This window comes from Eptatretus burgeri, chromosome 8 (genome assembly GCF_056783735.1).
Source record: "Eptatretus burgeri isolate ZD-2024b chromosome 8, Ebu_testis_v1, whole genome shotgun sequence".
Lineage (NCBI taxonomy): Eukaryota > Metazoa > Chordata > Myxini > Myxiniformes > Myxinidae > Eptatretus > Eptatretus burgeri.
The window spans coordinates 31310540-31335515 of NC_140968.1; the positions used below are offsets into that span (position 1 = coordinate 31310540).

The 24976-nt window shown below is 42.8% G+C and overlaps 1 protein-coding gene and 1 long non-coding RNA gene across 8 annotated transcripts in view; one reads left to right on the forward strand and one right to left on the reverse strand.

Moving 5' to 3' along the window:
- The window catches only part of LOC147021450 (hepatocyte nuclear factor 4-alpha-like), a 162852-nt gene that overhangs the window by 32951 nt on the left and 104925 nt on the right, over window positions 1-24976 (reverse strand). For 2 of the 4 annotated variants that reach the window (XM_085891402.1, XM_085891404.1), the window contains exons 2-3: window positions 11697-11871; window positions 3825-3919 (exon numbers count right to left, since the gene is read on the reverse strand). In XM_085891402.1, coding sequence (XP_085747528.1) covers window positions 3825-3919; window positions 11697-11871 — 270 coding nt within the window. Of the gene's footprint in view, window positions 1-3824; window positions 3920-11696; window positions 11872-18421; window positions 18733-24976 lie in introns of those variants that run through there. The other 2 variants (XM_085891401.1, XM_085891403.1) reach the window with 2 other exon arrangements.
- Window positions 19781-24976, forward strand: part of LOC147021451 (uncharacterized) — a 49780-nt gene continuing 44584 nt past the window's right edge. For 2 of the 4 annotated variants that reach the window (XR_015060794.1, XR_015060795.1), the window contains exon 1: window positions 19837-20102. This is a non-coding gene — a long non-coding RNA (uncharacterized LOC147021451). Of the gene's footprint in view, window positions 20103-24976 lie in introns of all 4 variants that reach the window. The other 2 variants (XR_015060796.1, XR_015060797.1) reach the window with 2 other exon arrangements.

Sequence of the window (24976 nt, forward strand, 5' to 3'; positions counted from 1 at the left end):
GAGAATGTTGGCCTTACGCAGCAGGGAATACACAGTTTCCGTTATTAGCTGCATACATATGGCCTCAACAATACCTATTACTCGCTTGCTCCTGGGGAAAACCCAGGCAGTGTGTAAGCAACATACTCACTCAAGGCCTGAAAACGGAAGTGTTATAATCTTATTCTTGCGTGTGGTAGCTTGGCTGCTAGGTAGCTATCATTTTGTTGGGGCAGGACTATGCTGCTGATGCTGTGCACCTATATACACTGGTACTCATTTCGCCAACCTCGAAAGGATGACAGGCTGAGTCAACCCCACCTGGTGTTAATTTAGTGGCCAACAGGGCTTGAACTCAGGACCCTTATATTCCAAGCCAGCTACCCTCACCCTCACCACGAAGCCAACACCAGGCTTAGAGTGTTATAATAAACCTGTGTAAAGCAATCTTTTTAATAATAGGCACACATGTTAACACTATAATGTTGTGTTGTTGACAACAAATCATGAGATACAACCTCAACATACGATCTTGAGAATACATATTACTCAATTGCTCCTGGGGGGAGGGGGTGGGGGACCCAGGCAGTGTATAAGCACAAGACCCAATCGAGGCCTGAGGCCATTTTTCTGATTTTATCTGTGGTCAATATTTTTTTTATCCAAATGTAGCGTTCAACCTTCCTCTGGATGATAGATGAGGCCATGCAAAGTTTGGTTGCACTGGTTCCTGCAGGGTTCGAATTCATAAATTATCAAACAAGAAAAGATGTCGTGCACAATACTTGCAAAATCTATCCCCTCTCCAAAGGTTGCCATGGATACAAATTGTCCATTTCATTAAGATTAAAATTAAGAATCTTCATCAAAGCTCAGGTCAATCAGATAAAAATTGATTATTTTTCAGATTGAAATTGATTTTAGAAGTTTGACCACAAGTTGACTTTTGACCTTTTAACTTAAAAATAGTTTTCCCAATTCAGTAGTAGACTATGCAAATCCTGTTCAACTTTCAAGTTAATAGGATGTAAATTGATGATTTTTCAGTTGAAAATTTATGATTTTAGATGTTTGCCCTTGAGTTGACCTTTGACCTTTTGATCTGAAAAATAGCTGGTTTCCCAATTCAGTGATGCACGATGCAATTGTTGTTTCATTTTCAAGTCAACTGGATGAAAAATGATTATTTTAGAAACTTCACCTCAAGATGACCATTGACCTTTGACCTCAAAAATCAATAGGCTTCTCAGTTGAGACTAACTCTACAATCTGGTAAAGTTTCATGATGATCGGTTTAGAATTGTGACCTGTAGGCGATTGACAAACAAGCACAGACAGACAAGACAGACAGACAGACAGAATAACAAAATCGACTGACCAATGTACTTGAAAAATGTTCGATTTTGCAAGTTACAAACAAACAAACTTTCGTCTATATTTATTACATTAAGGACAAGAACATGAACACACTTACCTGAATTCCAAGGATAAACGGTAGACATTAAATAAATGAACATACTGTAGGTTGTAATGGGATTTGAACCTGGGATCATGGCATCACGAGAGAAATGTTAAAATGGAAACACCAATCAGCGTACTGGTAATAGACTATGCAATATTCTTGGTAATAGACTTGGCTTGTTTAATATTCCTGTCGGAACCTATGGCTCGTATAATGCTGTGACCACGGGTTTACATCCTGTACACCAGTGGCAAATCCAGGGGGGTTTCCTGGTTGCCCGGAACCCCCCCCCCCCACCAACAAAAAAATATTTACCATTACAGTGGCAAACCCAGGGGTTCCCTAGTCACCCAGAACTCCTTCTCCCATGAAAGTATGCCACAAAAAAAACTGTATCAATACAGTACCTAATAAACAATAAACCACTAACAGCTCACAGTAATTTATTTGGAAATTATTTGGAAAATTTATATTTTTTCGTCCATTGTTTACTATTCGTCCATTGTTTACTAATGTCTTGTAATTCATATAATAAGGTTGGCCTACACAGATGTCTTCTCATGCCTTTGATCTACGTGCTATCCCATGAGCTTTAGAACACTTAAATATATTATTAAATGATCGAGGCTCATGGTAGAGCAAGGTCACGGAGGGTATGAACTAACGGTGGAGCAGAGGGGAAACAGTTGGACAAAAAAAAAGCAAAGGGATGAACGGACACGAAAGGGGAAAAAGATAGAAGGGAAGGATCAACAGAAACCAGCAAGTAAGTGCTGGGTTAGTTCGGGTAAATGGGGGTATTAAAGATCACAGGTGAAGTATGGTAAGAGGAGAGAAGGAAACACAGTGAACAGCACATAAGGGTCTTGGGTTGTTCGGGTTAATGGTGAGACAAAAGATCACAGGTAGGGATGGGGGGATGCCATGAGATGGTGATGCACTGCCTGGTGTTTGACTCTGGAGGGAGGATTGGAATATAACAGCAGCATATTCTCTTAACACACTACACACCTCGTAGAACATTTACCTAATAGAGAGAACAACCTCCAACTCCTCCGTATGCAGCATAAGGCTGCGGGTAACATCATTGGCTGAGAGCCCAGCTGTGCCGCTGATGCAATGCCCCTATTACCAGTACACTGGTACTCATTTTGCCAACCTCAGAAGGATGACATGCTGAGTCAACCCCACCTGGTGTTAATTCAATGGTAAGAGGCTCGACCTCAGGACCCTAACATCCCAAGCCAGCCACCTTAACTGCAAAGCCAACACCAGGCTTAGAGAACAGCTTTTTGAAATTTGATTGTATATTTAGCTAATGAGCCACATCAAGATCTGCACCATTGCTCGTTCAAGGACATCCTCAAAAGGGTCGTTGTTTAGGTGACGAGTGCCACCTTTATTATTATTATTTATTTATTTTAAACAATTTCTTTGGATTTCTGAGTCACCAAATATGTTCAGTCATGTACTCCGGTTTATTCGGTGAGCCTTTAAGGATCGGATATCTTCTGCACTACAATGAGCAAGCAGCATTCCTGTACAGTGCCTCATAATTCCGCAAAACGTTGCACTCCTTTGGCAAACACGTAAAAAATAAATCCCTCCATGGGTGAGAAAATAAAAACCTTCCTCCATTTGCTCTGCACCACACCTCAGGCCCAAGGAACTGCATTACAACCATGACCTTGTGAGGAACTTTGCAGTTCTCAGCCACGGCACTGTAAAACGAGTCTATGATCGGGCCGTGAAGGGCGGAATGCCAGCCACAGGATGTAGAGAGGTCTTGTGGCCACATTCACTGGCATCTCATTGTCTGCTCACCGACAGCTAGAAAGCTTTTTGGGAACAATTTTAGTTTCACACCTACATGCAATTTTGTTTGTTCCTTCGTCTACTGTGTATCAATTAAAAATAACCCCAAACTATCTCCAGGAACCGATGGGTAAGTTTGGTTCGACGAGTGATTTGCAGCTCGAGGTGTAAACCGTTTACCACGTGTGGTTTTTACTGCGTTTCTTGGCATTGTCAAGGACATAAGCTCACACCACTCGTACAATGAGGACCCAAGATCGATCACACCTTGATCACTCGAGAACCTGAACTTCACAAACCATTAACACCATGAGGATGCACACACCGCCCACACCCAAAAATGAGGGCCCAAGATCCATCTCCACCTGTATTACTCAAGAACCTGAACCACACAAACTATTAACACAGTGGGGATGCACACACCATCCACACCCAAACATGAGGGGCCAAGATCCATCACATCTGTATGACTTGAGAACCTGAACTTCACAAACCATTAACACCTCGGGGATGCACACAACACCCACACCCCAAAAGTCTCGAATTCCATTGCACCCAATGGACCCACCTTCCTTCTTCATGCCTGCACGAAAGCATTTCCGCAGTCTGCAGTATCGACATTGATTCCTCTTATCTTTGTCCACGATGCACTGCCTGCTGAACCTGACATGAAGAGAAATGGAGGAGCAGAAAACAATATGGGAGAATCAAAAACACATGAACCTATTATACATCAAAACTGTTTTCGGTCCAACTTTTAAATTAAACAGAAGGAAAATCAAAATACCTGGAAACTACCAGACCTCATTATCCTCGGGTTTTTGTCTTTACATCTCAATATGAAAACGAATACACCATGAAGCAGCAAACAGTCAATTTCACATTCATTTCTGCAGATGGACTAGCCATGTTCTGTCCACGACTGGCTGAAATGATTGTGAGGTCACCTGTAAATTTAACAGCCCATCAGGGGCCCACAAACACAGGTGGTATTACGTCCATGCTTAAGGCTGATCATGGACAGGACACAGTTACCTCCTCAACACTCACTGGGAAGCCAGAGCCTCATGGTCAGGGCACTACTGACCGGCATCTGAGATGCTGCAGGCCCGAGTGTGGCAAAAGGGAACAATATTAGAGATTCAATCTTTTGCAACCTGGGATAGTCTCAAGACTAATCATTGGTAAAATAACCCAACTGGTTAAGGAGGAGGTAATCAGCCTGGTCTGCTTCCATGCGGTGTCAGTCCACGTGCAGCCTCTGGTTGACTTGGCATGGGCACCAAATTGCTGTTCAAAACAAATCTGTGACATTGAATTAGTCGTTTAATGCTGCAAAGTAAGAATCTATAAGGGAGAAGATCTCGAAGTTCTTAGTTTTTCTTGGTTTTCAAAATGTCACATGACCAAACTACATGTGTGAGAAAACAAAGTATAAAAGGAGAATGTGCACTACATCCTGCATTACTTACTGAGTGATCCTATCAAAGCACTACCCTCCTGTGTTGGTGTTGTCATCAATACAGCTCTGGGTCCTTGAGAGTGATGGCCACTCCAATTAATGTGACTGGGAAGAACAAGAAGGAGAACTGACATTTCCAGAAATAGCCCCAATGAGGGGTTAGCGTCCAAAATGTCAGCCTCTTTTTGCTGCCCATGGTGGTTAATATTCCTCGATCAACGTTCCATTGCAATAGGAGTTTCCTGACAAGGAACTTCAACGCAGGGAGAAGGCAACTCGACCAATTGACCTTGAGTTATGGTTACCAACCTATGATTGTTTATTCATGTTCTATCCCTTCATTAAACTCTGAGTATCAAGTGAGGAAGCAGCACGCACCATTTAAACAAGAATCTTTGGGACGACTCGGCCCAGGGCCGGACTTAGGCATGGGCAAGCTGGGCAGTTGCCCAGGGTCCTCCACAACCAGGGGGCCTCCACATATTTCATGAAAAAAAAATTGTAAGTAAAAATGTATTTGTGAGTGCCTGAATGGTCGTTGGTAGTTCGTGGAACAGATATAAGATATTCATCTTATCTCATTCTCTATTTTCTATAGAAGTTCAGATTCCTTGTTCTTGAAAAATATACTTTATGGATGACTGTAAATATGTCTTGTCACCTTTTTAGTATTCTCAGGTAGGGTGGGCCTCCACGACTGAAGGCTGCCCAGGGGCCACCACATGTCGAAATCCGGCCCTGACTCAGCCCAGGGTTTAAACCTCTGACCTCGCAGACTCGGACCGGATGCTCGAACCATTACACCACGGAGTGGGGTTAAAGCAATATGGGGCGCGGAGGATCCCTCAAGGAACATCGACGCAGTAGGAGGCAATTTAGCTTTTCAAGCTACCACAATGATTGCCAACATATGGTTGTTTGTTCGTGCTGTATCCTTTTTTAAATTCTCAGTATCGATCATCAATTTCATATTCATCCCTCTACCCTACTCCCGACGCGGAGCGACACGAACCTTTTGCCTTCACCAGCAAGACTAGTTCTCCATCCTACAAATTCAAATTTGTTCCAACACAAAGTCCCATTTTAAAAGATTGTATTTAAAAAGGACTTTTTTTTCTTCCATTTTTTTTATTTCATCCTCTGTCCAAACATAGCAGCATGTATTGCCGTGCGATGGAATCTCCTGCATGTGCAATCAACTCGTCATTCCATTTGCCCCTGAAAATTGTTACTTTTAGGCCTGAAAAATTGAGTCATTTTTGTGTTTTATAACATTTTAGTACCAAGGTGGCCTGTAAACTCAAACGCAGGGCAATTGCGAATGTTGTAAACAACACACCTTAATCTGACATGGTGGCTGATAACGCAGTTTTGAAAATGGCATTCCATGGCCTTGGGTGATATATCAAACACAGTGGCTATAAAAAAGTAAAAAAAATTTTTTTTTTTTTTTTAAAAGCAACGCTTAAGAATTGACAAAAACAAAACATAGAAGGACAATGATTGACCCTTTGATGTCGAAACAAATGTATAGACAGTTAACTGAAATCTACACTTTGGTAATGTTTAAAATCAACTCAATTAACTTGCATTGGTGCGACTTCCTGGGAACTAATCATTTCGTTATCCTTTTTTTTTTTTGCGACTATCATCACATTAACCTTGTTACCCACAAGTTATATCACCGGGTCTCACCGCTTTGGCCTGTTGTTTCTTGCTTTATCACAGCTTGCACCGTGGGAATACCTTTTCCAAGAAATACTTGAGCGTGTCTTCCGGTTTAACAAATCAGCGTCAACTAAATGTCAACAACTGCCCACAGCTCAGATCTGACATCACGTTATGGTATGTATGGTAAGTTAAAATCCAGACTTTGAGCCATGCAAGGTGCAATTCTTAACAACATGTATCATTGATGAGTTGGCTGTTTGGTCGAGCGGTTTAAGACGCGTTTCCCATTCTGCTGGCCGGTGTGGGTTTGATTCCTGCAGATGCTTCACCCTCATCAAACCCGCACTCAGCAAGCGTGGTGTGTAGGGCAAACGCCTCTCAACTGCAAGTTCTGAGGGACACCTTCGTCACCCATAACAACAGCCACCTCAGCAACAGAGTGCGTGCAACACAGAATACGTTAGAGAGATGAACTGTGAAAATAATAGACAGATTAGGACTGATGGAAGGATGGGGGAAATCAACAGGGAAGAAATCGAGGTATTCCAACAGCCGTGAGAAACAAGGAGGAGATGACGTTCTGAGTGTTCACCTTTCGTTGGAGCAAAAGAGAGGAGTGAAAGAGAGGGTACACTCTGATGAAGGGTTAACCTGTCCAGCAAAATAAGTTGCACTGTTTTGCTCCAACGAAGGGTTAACGTCGGGAACGTCATCTTGTCCTTCCTTTCACATCCCACGGTGGGTTAGGATTCCTTCATCAACCTCCTATTGATTACATTCATCGTTCTACGTTTCCACCAACTCAGATCGACGCCCACCTTCACCAGTAAGACTAATATTTCCTTCTAGGATTGGTAGAGGTTTTACTAAATGTAAATACCTTTCCAGATGTGGCCAAATCCCTGGGGGAAACACAATCTGTTCACTCATCCTGTAATATTTGAAGCATCAGCCATTTTGGTGACTCCCTTCAACAGCGTGACATTTACGACATGACCAAACGATTGCAAGAAAGTTCCGGCAGTAAAGACCCCGAGTAAATGAATATACCGTAAGTATTACCTGGTCTCCATTGATGAAGGAGGAAGACACGTGGATAAGTAAGCAACCACCTGTATTATATGGTTATGTGTTCTTCCAGGGTCACCGAGTGACTCCATAAGAGAGATAGGCACATGACAATTGCCTCATTATTTGTATTCACATATTATGCACATTGGCCACATATCTCTGTGTGCTTGATAATTAAATAACTTGGTACTTGGAGGTCCTCAATGTTCCACTTCTTTTGATACATCTTCTGAAAGTTATCAAGTGAGTAACGTTGCCATCCTTCTACATGAGTAGTTCGAATGAAAGTTACATTTTATGCACCTGACCAAAGCCCAGATGCTGGTGGTGTATCATTATCCAAACTTCCAGCACTGATGTAAACTTCTTTAGCAAGACATTGTTCGTATTGTCCTGTATAGTGAGTCTGCCTTGTATCAATGCTTTCAGGAGTTATCACTGTTTAACATCGAACCAGTTAAGAGTTATTGTCTACACCATCAAAATGGAGCTCTGGGTCATCAGATGTACGCAGTTGTCCATGATTGGGTGACATGCTGTGCTTCAAAGTATATGATGAAGTTCGATAATTTAATATCCCCCTTCTTAGTGAAAAGCCTGGTGTTGCCTTAAGAGTTTTTAAAGGTGGCTGGCTGAAGATCTCAGGGTCCTGTGTCTGAGCCCCTGTCGAACTGTTCACCATGGGCGTCGATCGCTACTTAAAAGTGGCGGAGGCATTGTAAGTTCAAATCGAAGAGCCAATAGTGATGTCCGGGCATGTCTAGCCCCTGCAAATTGTTGATTCTAGACGCTCTTTGCTGTGGTGCATTCTGAGCATTTATTCTGACCGACTTTACCACGTTTCTTCGAAATAATTTGAATAATCAAAGGCAGGAATATTACATTTGAGCTTCTTCTTGGTGCCAAAGTTTATAACTGTGCTCAAAAACCAGATGTAAATATGCATTTTAGTCTTTTATTGTTACTTCTACTTTATTGTTCTTTCAACAGATAAGCTTGGCGGGGGCTCCTTCTTCTGACTCCCTATTCATTAGTCCCGTACCGGTTTCACCGGAGGGGACTATAGGTTTGCTCTCCATCTGTCCGTTCGTGGTTTTGATACCCCAGGTTCAGAAAAAAAAATCTGTAGTTTTTCAGACTGTTTTTTCCCGACCCATTAACATATTCACCTGAAACTTGGTACATGGCTTTATTACGACAAGTTACAGAAAAAGTTCGATTTTCAGGGCGTTTTGTCAATTTTTCAGTTATTTCCTTTTTAAACTTAGAAAATATCACATGTTATACGTACCTGGATCAGTGTTCACCTGCCCTGGCTCGACCCACTGCTTTACACCCATTGGCTGGACAGATGGCCTGACTCCACCCCAATAAAAGCATGCTTCACCATTGCATGAAGCAGCACAGATCCACAGGCCTCAAGTCTTCGGCCTGGGTGTTATTCCATGATCCAGTGCAATTGGAATGATACCAGGTACATAACCACAATGTATTATGTGTGCACAGAATCCGTACACATTTTTTGCTTCGTGTACACGCATCGGATTATTTTTAATGAGCAAATACAATCCGTCACTTTGCTGATGGGTTATAAAGAGTGGGGGGGTGGTGGTGGGGTGGAGAAAGGGAGAGGAGAGAGGGGTGGCATGGAGGATGGAGAGAAGGGAGGGAAAGTGAGGAGTGGGTGAACAAGGGAGAGCTCGGAAGGGGAGAATAGTGAGGAAGGGGTGGACATGGGTAGAGCGACACCTCACCAAATGTAGCTATACACTTTGGGAGGGAGGAGTGTGTGTGTGAGTGTGAGTGTGAGTGTGAGTGTGAGTGTGAGTGTGAGTGTGAGTGTGAGTGTGAGTGTGAGTGTGAGTGTGAGTGAGAGAGAGAGAGAGAGAGAGAGAGAGAGAGAGAGAGAGAGAGAGAGAGAGAGAGAGAGAGAGAGAGAGAGAGAGAGAGAGAGAGAGAGAGAGAGAGAGAGAGAACAGAGAGAGACAACAGAGAGAGAGAGAGAGAGACAGAGAGAGAGAGAGAGAGAGAGAGAGAGAGAGAGAGAGAGAGAGAACAGAGAGAGAAAGTGGGTGGGGGGGGGGGGGGAAACAACAACAACAAAAAAAAAAACTCGTCTCAGAATCGCTGTACACACAGCGACACAACAGAGTTTGTAATGTAATCCGCTGGCACATCTGAAAAAAAACTTTTATATCCCAGTTCCAGAAAATTTGTGGGAACATGAACCAAAGGCAATCACTGAAAACATGGAAGCACCTACCGCTCACATACGACCTAATGATCCCATCGAGCGTGAACATCGAAAACAAAGCGTTGTGACCAGATATCATACTTAGGTACAAAAAAGAGAGAAGAAGGCATTGCTGATTTGAGGTATTCATACCAGTGATTTTGGACGAAACAATATAGAAATCAAGAAAATGACCAAATACTAAGACCTCAAGAATGACGTGAAAATATCCTGGAAGCTGAAGAATGTCAAAGTTGTACCAGTGATAGCTGGAGCTCAGGGAATGATGATGAAGAACATCACAGTGATATTGAAAACCATCCCTGGGAATATTACAACAAATAAAACTACAGTTGGAAGCTGTCCGGGGCTCAGTGACGCCCTCGGCACAAAACTTTGAAAACAGAAAACTTCACAGCTTGGTCCATGAATGGTGAGCCCTTACTAAAATAAAGATGGATATGCTGAAACCGCCCTGGGAGCACTCCATTCCACATTCTGAAACCCGCATATGTAGATACCAATCAACAACAACGCGCGCACGCGCACACACACACACACACACGCACGCACGCACGCACGCACGCACGCACGCACGCACGCACGCACGCACACACACACACACACACACACACACACACACACACACACACACAGTAAATAAAAACGACAAACACAAAGACTTACCTTTAAACAGTGTTTTTTGAAAGGATTTAAAGTGGGTAATTAGCGAAATTCAACATTTTAAGCCACAGAACATAAAATGTCGATCTATACTCTCTGCCTTCACAGCGAGAACAAACATGGCGAACACCTGGTCGGTTGGGCCTTATTGTTTATTTAATATGTATCAATGTCAAAATGAGAGGTGGATTACAAAAGGAAATTGCACAAAAAAGTTAAGCAAAACGATGTGCTGTAAAAATAAAAATTGCACATTTTCAGCAGATGAGACCCTCCCCCCCCCACCCCCCCCCCCCGAGGCACCCACTGCAACGCACCGCAGGACCCAACAAAGGTAGAAACGTACGTCTAATCAATGTGAGATTGAAAACATGGGTACTTTTTCCTGAAACGAACAACCAAGCAGCTTGTAGAGTGCTTGCCGATTGGCTTAAGCGTTCAAGCAAGCGCTCAAAATAAACTGTTAATAAAACCGGCTCGAATTGGACAAATGAACACTTTTCTCGGAGTCGGAGCTGCTTGTAAGTTCGGTTCTAGAGATTAAATTTTGTAATTCTCCTTAGTTTTAGAGATACTCCTGGTAATCACAAGTGCCAAAATGAAATAAAGCAACGAACGCTGACGTCTCCGGGCATTTATAAGCATGGCAATGTTCATGAAATGCATTATTAAGGAGCATTGGTTAGCATCCATGGGGAGGATGAAATTGCTCCTTCGAAATGCTCCGCTGAGTGCGGTGAGAAATGTGGTGGCGTCACTGGTGCCCAAAGTGCCACGGAAAGTGTTAGAACTTCCACCTAGCTCGGTGGATGTGTTTGTCTCGTGTATTTGTCTGTAAGTTCATATGTGTGGATGTGTGTGCGTGTGGCAGCTCTACTGTGAGCATTAGATCCTGTTACAAAAAAAAAAAGAAAGAAGAGGGATCGGATTGAACTTCCCAGTGATTTCCATGGAGGTCACCATGTCTTGCTTACAATTGGCTCAAACTTGTGTGTGATGTCACGTGTGTGTTTCGCAGCAGGTTTTGGGAAAGACCTGGCTTACTCCATGGAAACAACTGGGAAGTTCAATGGGTCGCCTTTGCTCCTCATGGATCCATTTTTTTTATTATTCATCCATAGATGTCGAGTGAAGCATTGGATGAGAATCAGATCCAGAGGTTCTCAATTTTTGGAAATCTTCCTTGTTTCCAGAGCAGTAGTGAAGTGGCGAAGTAAAGACAATCCGGTAAAAAAGACAGCACACGGTAATTGTCATCTACAACTGCACTCATTAACTTCACACAGACATCGGAATGACAACCTCCTCGGACAACTCACCTGCACGTGTAGACGTGGTTCTTGCGCACGCTGCGCCTGAAGAAACCTTTGCATCCATCGCAGCTGGACGCGCCGTAATGCTTGCCTGTGGCACGGTCTCCGCAGATGGCACACACCGCCACCATGCCGTTCGCACGTGCTCCGCTCACACTGATCTCAGAACTTTGGTTTCCATCTGTCTCGCAAACACAACAATCCGATTTGTGAGCATTTGCAGACATGTTTTATTTTGTCATGCAGGGCAGACTCTTTAATCTTGGCTAGCAAGATCATCACACAAAAACAAAGGAAGACTCAGTGATAACCTGAAGATTACATGGATTAATTATCAATACGGTCAATAATAAACAAATAAGCCATTCCTTTCGTGCAGTGAGGTGCATAGGGTGGCCGAGGCGGTTTCATTGGCTAAGGGGCACAATCCTGGACGGGTCGCCACTCCGACGCAGGATACTCGAATGTAATACGGTCGCCTGTATATGAAATTACCTTTGATGTGTCAAAATGGTCTGCAGTACAGTTTGATGAAATGGAACAAATGTAACCATGACGATAAATAAACTAAAATGATGAGAATACTCACCACGCGTCCCCTTTAATTTACTCCAAGGGTCTACGTATGATCATGATCATGGAGCCAGCCCAAGGGTCTATTCTTGTTCACGATATCAGGAATATGTTACTTTTGTACGATTGCTCATGAGATCGCTACATTCTCAAACTGAAGTACAGTGTTCCACTGCAGGGCACCAGAACGGAAATTTGCAGTTGTATTTTGAAGGTGTAGGGAATTCCAGCTACCGAGGGAAGAATATTACAAATACGTTTCTACATATACTATTTTATGCATTCATTGCCTTATGAACACACACACACACACACACACCTTTAAATGCATCATGACATGTGTCCACCCACATACCGAATATTTGCCACACCAGTCAGAAAATGAATGATTAATCCAGGAAGGCCATTGCCAATAAGGACCACTCAAAGGACAAGCATGTTATGGCAACAGGGGTTTGTAAAAGTTACAGAAAGATGAGCCCCAGACAATCTATTGGAGTTAAGGGGAATAAAGGTGAGTCAGTGCACATTGTCTAGTATGAAACACGTCAATACGTCACGTGGGACAAAGTTGGCCCATGCCACGGCATGTCAGATAGCGTATGTTGTGTGTCATGTTAGAATTGGCCATGTCAAGCTTGGTATTGGCGTAACGGTTAAGGTGGCTGGCTTGAGATCTTATGATGTTGAGTTTGAGCCCCTGTCCTGCTGTTAAATAACACCAGGTGAGTTGACTCAGCCTGTCACCCCTCTGAGGTCGGAAAAAATGAGTACCAGCTTACTGGTAACAGTGGGCACTGCATCAGCGGCATAGCCGTGCTTCCAGAAATAATGCAACCAGCAGCCACAGGCTGCATACGAAACAACAACATTGGCCATGTTCTAACTCACCACCACTGGTATGTGTCAATACACACCATAAATGTCATTGGCCCATAGGTGAAGAAGGTGGAGCCAGGCTGCACACAGGATATGGAGAAGTCTTTGTAAAACCTGTCACTGCATGCAGGCTGCCTTGTATAAAGCAAAGGTTGTGCACAACTCCAAGAGACACACTCTGTACAACATGTCCACCAGCGTATTGCCCACCTTTAGACAACAAAACAATTTGGGAATGCTGGTCTGAGTGTAACCTCAACAGCCAGACAAGCAAATTTGTCTTCTGTAGAACCCTGGTATTTCCTGAATATAGATCACACATCTTGCCTTGTGAATGAATATTTTCCAAATGATAATGAGAATAATATTATGTATATATCGCACTCCAGAATATTTATAGGAATGCTTTTTTTTCAAATCTAATCTCCAACTATTACCATGTCGTAAGGATAAGCCTTTGTCCATCATGCTCATATAAAACTTGGCCAACCTTGTATTGGGAGACACTTACAAGGAAAGATGGAGCTTCACGCCCTCATATACATCACAATCCCTTCACAAACATCACCATCTTCTTCTTTCATATGCAGCACATGGTTGCAGGTAGCATGGTTTGCTGGGGCCACAGCTGTGATGCGATGCAATGCCCCCTGTAGATTAGTCTCAGGAATTTGGCCAGGGTGTCAGTGATACCTCACCTACAATAATGTCATCGTTATAAGGGAACCAACCACCAGAACGCAGGTAACCACGATCGATGAGAACTGTCATGACAACATCGCGTTACGTCGGCCACTTTTGTCAGAAATTAGGAACTAAATTTGCCATGGGGAGGTACACCATTGCCAGGAGACACGTGTTCAAGGATGCCACTGTTAGACTGTGGCGAACAATGCAATGGACGTCATTCCCGAGCCAGGTAAGACTCCTGACCTTAACACCATTGTATACTTGTGGGACAATCATTTTCACAAGTTGATGCTCCCTGAGAGCAGGACACCTGAGAGCTGTTTCTACCTGAGAGCTGTTTCTACCTGAGAGCAGGATACCTGAGAGCTGTTTCAACCGGAGAGCATAATACCTGAGAGCAGTTTCTACCTGAGAGCAGGATACTTGAAAGCTGTTTCTACCTGAGAGCAGTTTCTACTTGAGAGCAGGATACTTGAGAGCTGTTTCTACCTGAGAGCTGTTTCTACCTGAGAGCTGGATACCTAAGAGCAGGATACCTGAGAGCTGTTTCTACCTGAGAGCTGTTTCTACCTGAGAGCAGTTTCTACCTGAGAGCTGTTTCTACCTGAGAGCAGTTTCTACCTGAGAGCTGTTTCTACCTGAGAGCAGTTTCTACCTGAGAGCAGTTTCTACCTGAGAGCTGTTTCTACCTGAGAGCTGTTTCTACCTGAGAGCAGTTTCTACCTGAGAGCAGGATACCTGAGAGCTGTTTCTACCTGAGAGCAGGATACCTGAGAGCTGTTTCTACCTGAGAGCTGTTTCTACCTGAGAGCAGTTTCTACTTGAGAGCAGGATACTTGAGAGCTGTTTCTACCTGAGAGCAGTTTCTACTTGAGAGCAGGATACTTGAGAGCTGTTTCTACCTGAGAGCTGTTTCTACTTGTGAGCAGGATATCTGAGAGCTGTTTCTCCCTGAGAGCAGGATACCTGTGAACCGTTTCTCCCTGACAGCAGGATACCTAAGAGCTGTTTCTACCTGACAGCAGGATACCTGTGAACCGTTTCTCCCTGACAGCAGGATACCTAAGAGCTGTTTCTACCTGACAGCAGGATACCTGTGAACCGTTTCTCCCTGACAGCAGGATACCTAAGAGCTGTTTCTACCTGACAGCAGGATAACTGAGAGCTGTTTCTACCTGACAGCAACATACCTGAGAGCTGTTTCTACCTGAGAGTAGGATATCTGAGAGCTGTTTCTCCCTGACAGCAGGATACCTAAGAGCTGTTTCTCCCTGAAAGCAGGATACCTGAGAGCTGTTTCTACCTGAGAGCAGGATATCTGAGAGCTGTTTCTCCCCGACAGCAGGATACCTAAGAGCTGTTTCTCCCTGAAAGCAGGATACCTGAGAGCTGTTTCTCCCTGAGAGCAGGATACCTAAGAGCAGGCTTTCCCTGAGAGCTGGTTCACAAACTATTGAAATGAAAAATTAACTTTGGACCTGGGTGAAAAAATAATTTTAAAACAGTAAAAATCTAGGATTTCCTCACTTCTGTTTCCACATGTTTTGTTAAGCATACCATATCTTCCTATATTTATCAGTTGGCCTGCTTGGCATTCTCATCTTACAACATAGCTCATGATACTGGAGGGGATCCCAGGATCAAATACACTTTTGTATTGTGTTCGGTTGTCCAATGTCGACCAATGTCATTGCAATTCAGAGGAGATTTATGCTGATGATTCTCCTAAGGTCTGTCTACCATGTGACACATGTATATTACATTGTACAAGTTCATCAATATGCCTGCGATCGCTCAAAAATTAGAGCGAAGATTGTTCTGACATCAGTCAACACCACCAGATGATATGTCAAGCCACAAATCCGTAATGCAGACAATGTTTGTTTGTTCTGTGATGCATCACTTGTAGGTTTGGTTTTGAAATTAAGCGGCATTTCCATCTCGATTCAAACACAAGTTTGTCCATTAAGGAAACAATCACTGTCGCTGTGGAACTTTGTCTAGACTTTGTGTGACGTCAAATTCTACATCCAATGTTCGGTTTCTCACCAACTTTGTTACCTCCACCACCGAAGGTGGACGCAGATTATGCTTTCACCCCTGTGTGTTTGCCTGTCTCTGAGCAAGATGTCTCTTTAAGTTAAAGACAGATTCGGACGAAATTTGGTGGACAGGTTGGGTGTGTGACAAAGACAAATCGATTTGATTTTGGTGAAGATCCGGATCCAGATACGAGAATTTTTAAAGTGATTCCTTAACATTGAAAAATGGGCCAAGTATATCATATCAAAATGATTCACTGAAAGGTTTCCCCATACTCAATCATCTCATAAAAATAATCCAAAAATTATAAAATTTCAATGAAACCCGAAACCAAAACTTCCAATCCAACAGGAACTCCTTACTGATAATCCCATAATCAAGAGACATTTGAAAGGTGAACATCCTGGTCCACTGGAAAACCACTACTGTATATCGAAAAGGTCACATGATCTGAGACTGGCAGGAATGGCACGGGTTGGGTACATATACATTCAGAATGAGATACTCACAATCGTCCGAGACATGTCAAAAAATTGCATAATGAGGTATGTTTAGAAATAAAAACAAGTTCAAATGAGCTAAGATCCTCGTCCTCTTAATGATGACGTCATAAAAACGAATATGACGTCATTATGATGTATCAGGTTTGCGATAAATTATCTGTGCTAATGCCCGGCTTGATTCCCGCGAACAAAATTCAAACAGCTTGCCTAGTTTCGGAGATAATGGTATAGGAGATTTCCATTAGCGGCGATATTATGACATCAACTTTTTTTCTAAGAAGAATTTCCAAAATCGGAGATGGTTCCTGCCTGCGCGTGGGCTTTCTGCATATACATGGCAAGTTTCACGAAGATCTGATGAAAACTCTGGGTTGTGAAACAAAAAATGTCAAAAAATAGGAATGACGTCATAAAAATTGATATGACGTCATAGTGATGTATCATATGTGCGGTAATTCATCTCTGCTAATGCCCTGTTCGATTCCCGCAAACAGAATTCAAAAAGCTTGCCTAGTTTCGGAGATAATTTTTTTCGGTGATTTTCATTAGCGGAGATATTTTGACGTCATAACTTCTTTTCTCGGAGGAATTTTCAATATGGGAGATGGTTAATGTCTGCGCAGGGTATTTTTACATATATACGCCAAGTTTCAGGAAGTTTCGATGAAAACTGTAGGCTGTGAAACAAAAAAGTCCACAAGAACAGCAACGTGAGTAAGACTTAGAGATCCTCCACCAGGATCTAAAAACATACATTTACATTTCCTTCCTAAATATATGTAGATTAATATTTTAAAATAAATTAATCTTTGGTCCATCTTGGACTATTGGTGAGCATCTCGTTCGTCGGACTTGTTAACCGTCCCTCATACAACATTTATGGGCCAAAACCTGTGGAATGGCTCTTGTGGTCTTTTAGAACATCCGGACGAGTGATGAATCCCCACGGTCCTTGCATTGCAAATATTTTAAGAAAATAACCACAAATCCAAGTTCACCATTTTGTGGCCATTAAGTTGGACCATAGATCTGGGCCAAACCATCAAACAAATCTGAACGACAAAAATATTCTCAAAATAAAGTGGTAGCTGGCCTGCGCCAGTCAATACCCTTAGGCCCTTTTGTGATTGGGCCTGCCCCAGTAGAAACTGTTAGGCCAGTAGAAACTTTTTTGATTGGGCCTGCCCCAGTTAGGCCCATGAACTAACCTCATCAGACTCATACAGGTACATAGAAACAACATCGTTGGTTCAAGACTGTTTCACAACTCGATGGCAAATGAAAAACAATCACAGCCATTTCCAGGTCACATTTCGACATTGCCTGTGAAACCAAAGGCAATATCTTTGGGACCATTTATTTATTTATTTTCGAGATACATCAATATGGCTGCATTTTGAGCTCAAGTTACCAATCCCCCTCCACCCTCTCCATCACAGGCATTCTTCCTCTTCTTCATCCAAGTATCAAAACTACATGTATATATACCCACGAACCATGTACACACAAGTCCACCTTCCCCCCACCCATCGCTCCCTCTGTGTGTATCTTTCAATGTCATTAAAAAAAAAAAAATTCCAAATTTTTGTTATTCTCAACATCATAATGATGAAGATACGTCATCTCACCCCGGGATCCTAAATAAGAACAAATTATATTCACAAACCGGTAAGACAGTAAACAAGGTGGTTAAACGTTGACAGCACTTCTTCAGAAAAAGCACTCTCGATGGTAAACCATTATCAAAGAACAAATTTGTTTTGCCAAACAAAAAAAACATCACAAACCGAGCTGCGATGGACCATCAAGCAATGGAAGAGGATCGAGATGATTAAAAAACTATATTTCAAAAAAGGAAATCAATTTTGACGTCACAAGGTGCTCATAAAACTGTCCAACCACTTGAAATAATTGAGACATATTGGGTCCTGCATTTGGATTTTTGACCAGGTGGTAAAGTCATTCAAACTCTGAATCAGTTAGTTCACCTTTTGGACGAGGATAAGATTAAATAAGCATGCACTACGACACGGGGTGGCCTACCATGGCCATCTGGAGGCACCTGCATGTTCTCAAACTCAAGCATGGTGTAGTCCGGGTCCAGCGCTGATGAATAGTCTGCCATGTCCATCTCCATAGGTGCTCCCCCCTGGCGCATCCTACTCATCCGCCATGTTGGTTCCGTTGAAGGTGAAGCCGTGGCTGGTGTTATCTCAACACGGCGTCGGTCTCAGAAAGACCATCGCTGCTCACGGTCTCCGGATGCAGGCTGGGCTATCGGCATTGCTCGAGGGTAAGAAAGTCGTTGCTTGTGAGTGACAGCAAGTGCTGTTAAAAAAAAACTTTAAAAGAGGGGGGGTAGAAATTTCTCCAACCCCTTTCCACACCCATGTCCCCTCCCATGGAGCTCTCCATCAACCCCACCCCTTACAATCCCAAACCATTCCTCCACCTCCATACAGATAACTTCCACAACGGGCCTATTCCAGGCAGGTTTCTCAACATCAGCATTCTGAACAAATATCTCCACAGGCAGGAGTTGGACCATTGCCCACCAGTGGGAAATAGAGACAGCTCTTTCGAACACCAGTATATGCACATATGAGCATATCACTCGAGGATGTCCGATTTTCCACTTTGTTGATATTTTTACTGATGTGATACGTCGTCGGACCAAAACTTTATCACAACGCAAGTCATTGGTTGGAGAGGGAATGACTCGATGGATCGATGATTGAACTTTTACTCGGAGAGCTTTTCAGGTCGATTTTTTGTTTTTTCTCCAAAGAACCCTGAACCTATCAAAAGGTTTATCCAAGTGTATTAGTGTCAACAGTTGAATGCAATTGATGGCTTTGGAGAATAATTAATTTTCAAACAATTTACCTTCTACCATGAAAATGGCAATCGGTACTAGACGTGTAGTGTTTGAGAAACAGATGAAGAAGAGAAAGAATGCTGTCAATTCAAATTTGGCTTTGTACTGAAGGCATGGTATCTTATCGAAGAGTCAATAGATAGCAATTATTTTCCACAACCAGTGATGATGTGGCAAAGGAGTATTATCTTTCTCCCAAACAAGTTGTGCAATCGAAAACAGCAATAAAAAACTGAGATTTCATGCTAAGTATTTCTGTTGGCGTGCCTCAAGACAATAAAGCTTCTGAGGGTTCCAAGTGACATATTGGGGGCATTTCACAGTCAAGGTAAAGGTGCCATTTTATTATTTTATTTGTGCTTAAAATTTAATAAATGAGGTCCCAATAAGTAGTCAAGAAACCCTTCATGCACTATGCACTGGCATCTGATTCAAATATGCGATTGATGATAAAAAAAATGGTCCTTAAAAAGTGTACAGACCACGACCAAGGGTTTCAAAAGTCACCTCCGAGGCGACGCAATCGCATAGTGTGCTCATGGGTGAAGCCGTGACCCGAGCCGGACAAAGTCCTGTTGGGCTTTCAAAGTGCAGGTTGACACTTTCTCTGAGCAAAGACCAAACTCCAGTTTGGGTTCAATGCGGTGTTTAAAAGGATCGGAGTCGCTCCGCACTCGCAGTCGCCTCCTGAGGCTCCAGGGTTTGGTATGACCGAGCGGGCCGAATGTGCGATGGAAATCTGTCGTCCGTCCGATTCCGACACCGACGGGTGGATTTACTGGTGCGATGGCCGAATACGCCATGAGGAACCGTGTGGATGAGTACGCGAGGTGCGACTGAGAAGAGGTAACTTTTCTTTTATTAGTGCCATCATGCAAAAAATGTATCCCTGACCCAAGTGAAGATAAGAAAGAAAGAGAGAGAGAGAGAGAAAGAGAAAAAAAAAAGAACCGAAGGATTCGTGCACTGGTAAGCAAGATTGGTGCTGTAAAATGAGCCATATTAAGTTGGCAGATAAACAGGCAGCTAATATGATAGGGCTATAATTGCAGGATATAAAAATGTGTCTTCATCGCATGTTTCAGGCCCTGTGAAGGCAATAAAATAGGACTCGAGATTGCTGGCGGTGGCCGGGGATGGGGACAATAGCGTTGTGGGTGGTGGCAGCAAATGCAATGCGTCCGACTCGGCTCCACTACATCTGTAGATGACGCGAGCGGACAATTAATAACGTTCTCATGGAGTTGGGATTTTTCTTTAATTTACAATATTCCTTTGATGATGGCGGAACATGAGATTACTTGATTTTGTCTTTTTAGGGATCATGTATTAATTAATTAATTTATTTATTTATTTATTTATCTGTTTTTTTTGGTATTTTAAAGACTGTATCAAATTCACAAGTCGATCAAGTTTTTGTAAGAGGGATTAAATTCGCAATTTATTTACAATATTCATTTGATGACGGCGGAACATGAGATTACTTGATTTTGTCTTTTTAGGGATTATTAATTAATTAATTAATTAATTAATCTGTTTTTTGGTATTTTAAATACTGTATCGAATTCACAAGTCGATCAAGTTTTTGTAAGAGGGATTAAATTCGCAATTTATTTTCAATAGACTGCTTTTTCCATCAACCAAGAGGAATGCTACTTTAAAAAAGAAAGAGAAGAAAAATGTACTCATTGGGTTGGAAATAAGTTCAGTACTTTGTGCTGGAGACTATTGTAATAAATAAATAGCTGATATACAGGGGAATGGTGGGAGATTTGTTGGCAGGATGCCTTATAATGTAGGGGTACGAACTCGCATTTGAGCCATCTATCCTGGGTTCGAATCCCAACCCAGCTAAAACTGCCATCCTGGTGTTGAGCGAGGTTCGTCCGTTCGTCGTCGTTCAAAATCCATGGTGTCTTTATACGAAGAGTAGGCAAGTTATCACCGGCTCCCTGGGCGAATGACTAATTGCATTCGATCAAACGCTTGGCCTGACCAGCCGGTTCGTGGAATTAACACTTGGGCCAAAAACGCTTCCTGGCCGACCCCGCAAGAGGGTGTAAATCATTGGACCCGTTAAAGAAGAAGGATAATAAATAGTCTGAGATTAAATTTGAGAATTGAAAAAAAAAACCCAAAAAAGTAAAAAAATTTAAAAAAAATTGTAATTTTTTCTTTTTTAATAGTAAAAATTAATTCAAATGCGAATCATTTTAATGCGTGTTATGGTCAATCTCCTGCACACAAGAAGCAAATAAATGGGACTTCCTCTCAACGTGAACAATCCAGGACGTATTGCGAAGCCAACCGAGTGGACCCGAACACATTGTCGCACATGCAGCTTCATGTCGCCATCGCTGAACTCAATCTGGGCTGCGAGTCGCATACGCGATGGCAAAGACGCATGTGCAGGTCGTGCCACCACCCAACCAGGTATAAAACAATCAGATATAAAGGTCGATCCAAAAACGAATGTGACCATACAAGTTGGTGTGGTTGAGATGGAAGCGAAGTTGCTTGACCGCATCAGTCTGCAATAAGGTAGTGGCAGCATTAGTGGATCCAACATAGGCCTCGAAATGCATGATCTATATTCTACACCAACAGAGCCTTATGGTGCTAGTACATTGTGAAAAAGAAACTTGAAAAAGCGATTTGTGATGACTTCAAATCCATGGCTTTTCGGCAATATTTCTTGAGAAACTTGGCAGAGGTCTTTAAGGGTCAAACATCATTTTTTTCATCAGTGGTCGATGCTCCGGCGGTAGGTGTGGGTCAGACGTGCCAATGTGATGCTCACTCATGAGTCAAGATTCGAATGCGACTTCAGACATGGCAGGATAGGTGCTTTGAGTGTCCTCGAGAGAGCGGTACTCCACTGACGACGCGAGTGGCTCGTGATCGGCGTGGTGGTAAATCACTGACGGCATGGACAGGCATCATGGAGCATGCTAGAAATGATCTACTCATCATCCAGAAATGTTTAACAGCTGCCCTCCTGTTAAAATAAAACTCTTCCAGCTGATTATACCGCCATTTTCACAATGTCAGGTAACACGCACATCCTCGTCATCTCAATATTGTGAAGGATCTCATGTACGCCGATCACATGAACCGACGTATCGCGCCAATCCTACATCCATGATCTGTGGGACGGCATTAGGACAGCATTCCATGAAAGAAACATTGTACTGGGAGTGCTGGATGATGAATGGCACTGGATTTCCCAAGAGGCAATCGATCAAACAATTGTCCCTAACATGAGGAAATGCTGACCTGGCTTTACCAACAAGGGCCAGACCCATTACTCCAGTGACTAATGTTGGTATTTCATCCCCTCTGTGCTCTAGGGGTGTTGTGAGGTTGTATTAAATTGAACAATACACATTAAGCAGCTATATAGGATAGTTACGTAGTCACGATTCGAACCAATGTTACACAGGTCAAAGGTAAATGCGCTACCTCCATGGACCATCCGGTCAGACATCAGGTTTCCATCACGTCGCATGAGTGGTCAAAAAGAAATCCCACTTTTGGTTGAATTGGGGTGATAGGAAAACCACCCACATTGAAACCACAGTCAGTTCATAGGGCAGTAGGTTACCGATTCCAAAAAATTGTGATAAGGTTATGATTGCCCATTGGTTTACTATTAACCCTCACTCAGCCAGACAAATAAATCAAATAAACATTTGGTGACTTGCGTGACTCGACACGAGGATTCAATCAAGTCTGATGTCAATGTGTTTTTCTTCCCAACAAAGTACTCCTTCCACTAGAAACCAGAACGGCTCCCGGTAGGGAACATACCTCCGCAAGGCTGAACAGTTTACGTTTTATATCCCACTGATAGGTCGGATCTGAATCCGAACCCGAACCAAAATCAAATTGGCTTGTTCTTATCACCTACCCAACTCATCCACCTTGTTTTATCACAATCTATCCCCAATTTTTTTAGATATCGTGCTAGATATTGCTTTTGGCCCAATCTCTCAAAAGTGAAGAATCAATTAAAAAAATTTTGACAAAAAATTATTGTATCCGGATTCGGATCTTCAACAAAATCGAATAATGTTGTCCTTATCACACACCCAACCTCTCCACCAAATTTCATCCAAATCCGTCCACAACCTTTTGAGGTATCCTGTTCACAGACAGACAGACAGACAGAGAGACAGGAAGACAAACAAATGGGAGTGAAAACAGAAACCTCTGTCCACCTTCGGTGGTGGAGGGAATGAAATACTTCGTGAAAAGTTCACGTTGGAAACGTTTGTTGTTCCAATAGGATCACTCAGCTCGTTATACTGAGTTAATTTCCCCGCTGTGTCCAAATCCACTTCATGTCACATGGATACAAGTTCCTCCATGAGCCTTATAATCGAAATATGGTACTCAACATGAAAGAAGACCCATTTGCTTCCGAAGCAGCCGATGGGCAAGGATTACATCGGGTGGTTTGCCGTTGGCTTCCCATTGGTAGGGGCTTGTGTCTTGTATAGTCAGGGTAGCCATTTGTAATTTGTTAAGTGTGCCGGTGATAGCTCTCCTACTCTTTACGAAGGACACCGTGAGATCTTTAATGTTCACCAATAATGTTTGCCCATGGAACACCCAGTTTAACGTCCGTCTGATGCCAATGATGCCTCGCTCTGCCTGCGTAACACCAGGATCGCAGTTGAAAGTTGGATCGGGATTCAAACACAGGCTAGACAGCTCAAACACAAGTGTGCACACCTCTATTAGACTATGCTAGCAGCCTCTGTGATGCTTCATCTCAACAAATAAATAAATAAATAATAAACATTATAAACCTTCCAATCTATTATAAAAACTACAGTTAGGGTTAGGGTCTACTAGTCCAGGTCTTTTTGAAACGATGCGAAAATGAAGTTTGCTCGATACAACATAATTACACCTGCCTTGCATGTCTGGCGTCCAAGCCTGTAGTTCATTGATACCTCGACTCGATTCCAGGTGTTATTTTATCATTCAACTGATGATGCTTCAGATTATTATGAGACGCACTAATCACGTAAGGTCTTAACGTAACGGAAAATATTTTCACCCAGTCTGCCTTTGCTGCACTACTCACCACCCCTTATCATTCGCAGGACCAGTGGCCCGGCTTGCACTGACCCAGGAGATAATGATGTTGGGAAAACGTAGCGGAAAAGGCATCTTATTAATCTTTAACAAAGGCCAACACACTCGGCAGTCGGCACACTCATCCACCAGCCTTCAGTGCTTCTGCTGTTCAAATTAACATCTTCTTCCAAACGAAACGCTTCGCACACCTACGTCTTCTTTCCTCCCCCCAATGCTTGCAGTTAATTAGAAATCATTCTGGTAATGTCATTAGTCGAGGTTATATTTTGTGATCTCTGTCTCCTTAAAATTCTCCTCGTCAAGCTAATGATTTACGGCGCAAGGATTTATTCCCTTACACAAACTCGATGGCAGGCCCAACCGCACAAAGGAATGGCAAATTCGACTGGTCTGGTTTTCATGACTGCATTCCTCAGGGAAAGACTAGCCGATGATATTCTGAGACACAACGCATGGAGTAGTGTGACTTGATGCCGAAGGACCAACTTGTTGGCGTTAAGGGGAAACATTCTCATGAACATGAAAAATCACGCAAGATGTCACCGCATGTAGGACTGAGAAAGAGAGGAAGGTCTGAAGAAACGTAGTTGTTGAGGATTTAGGACAGACAG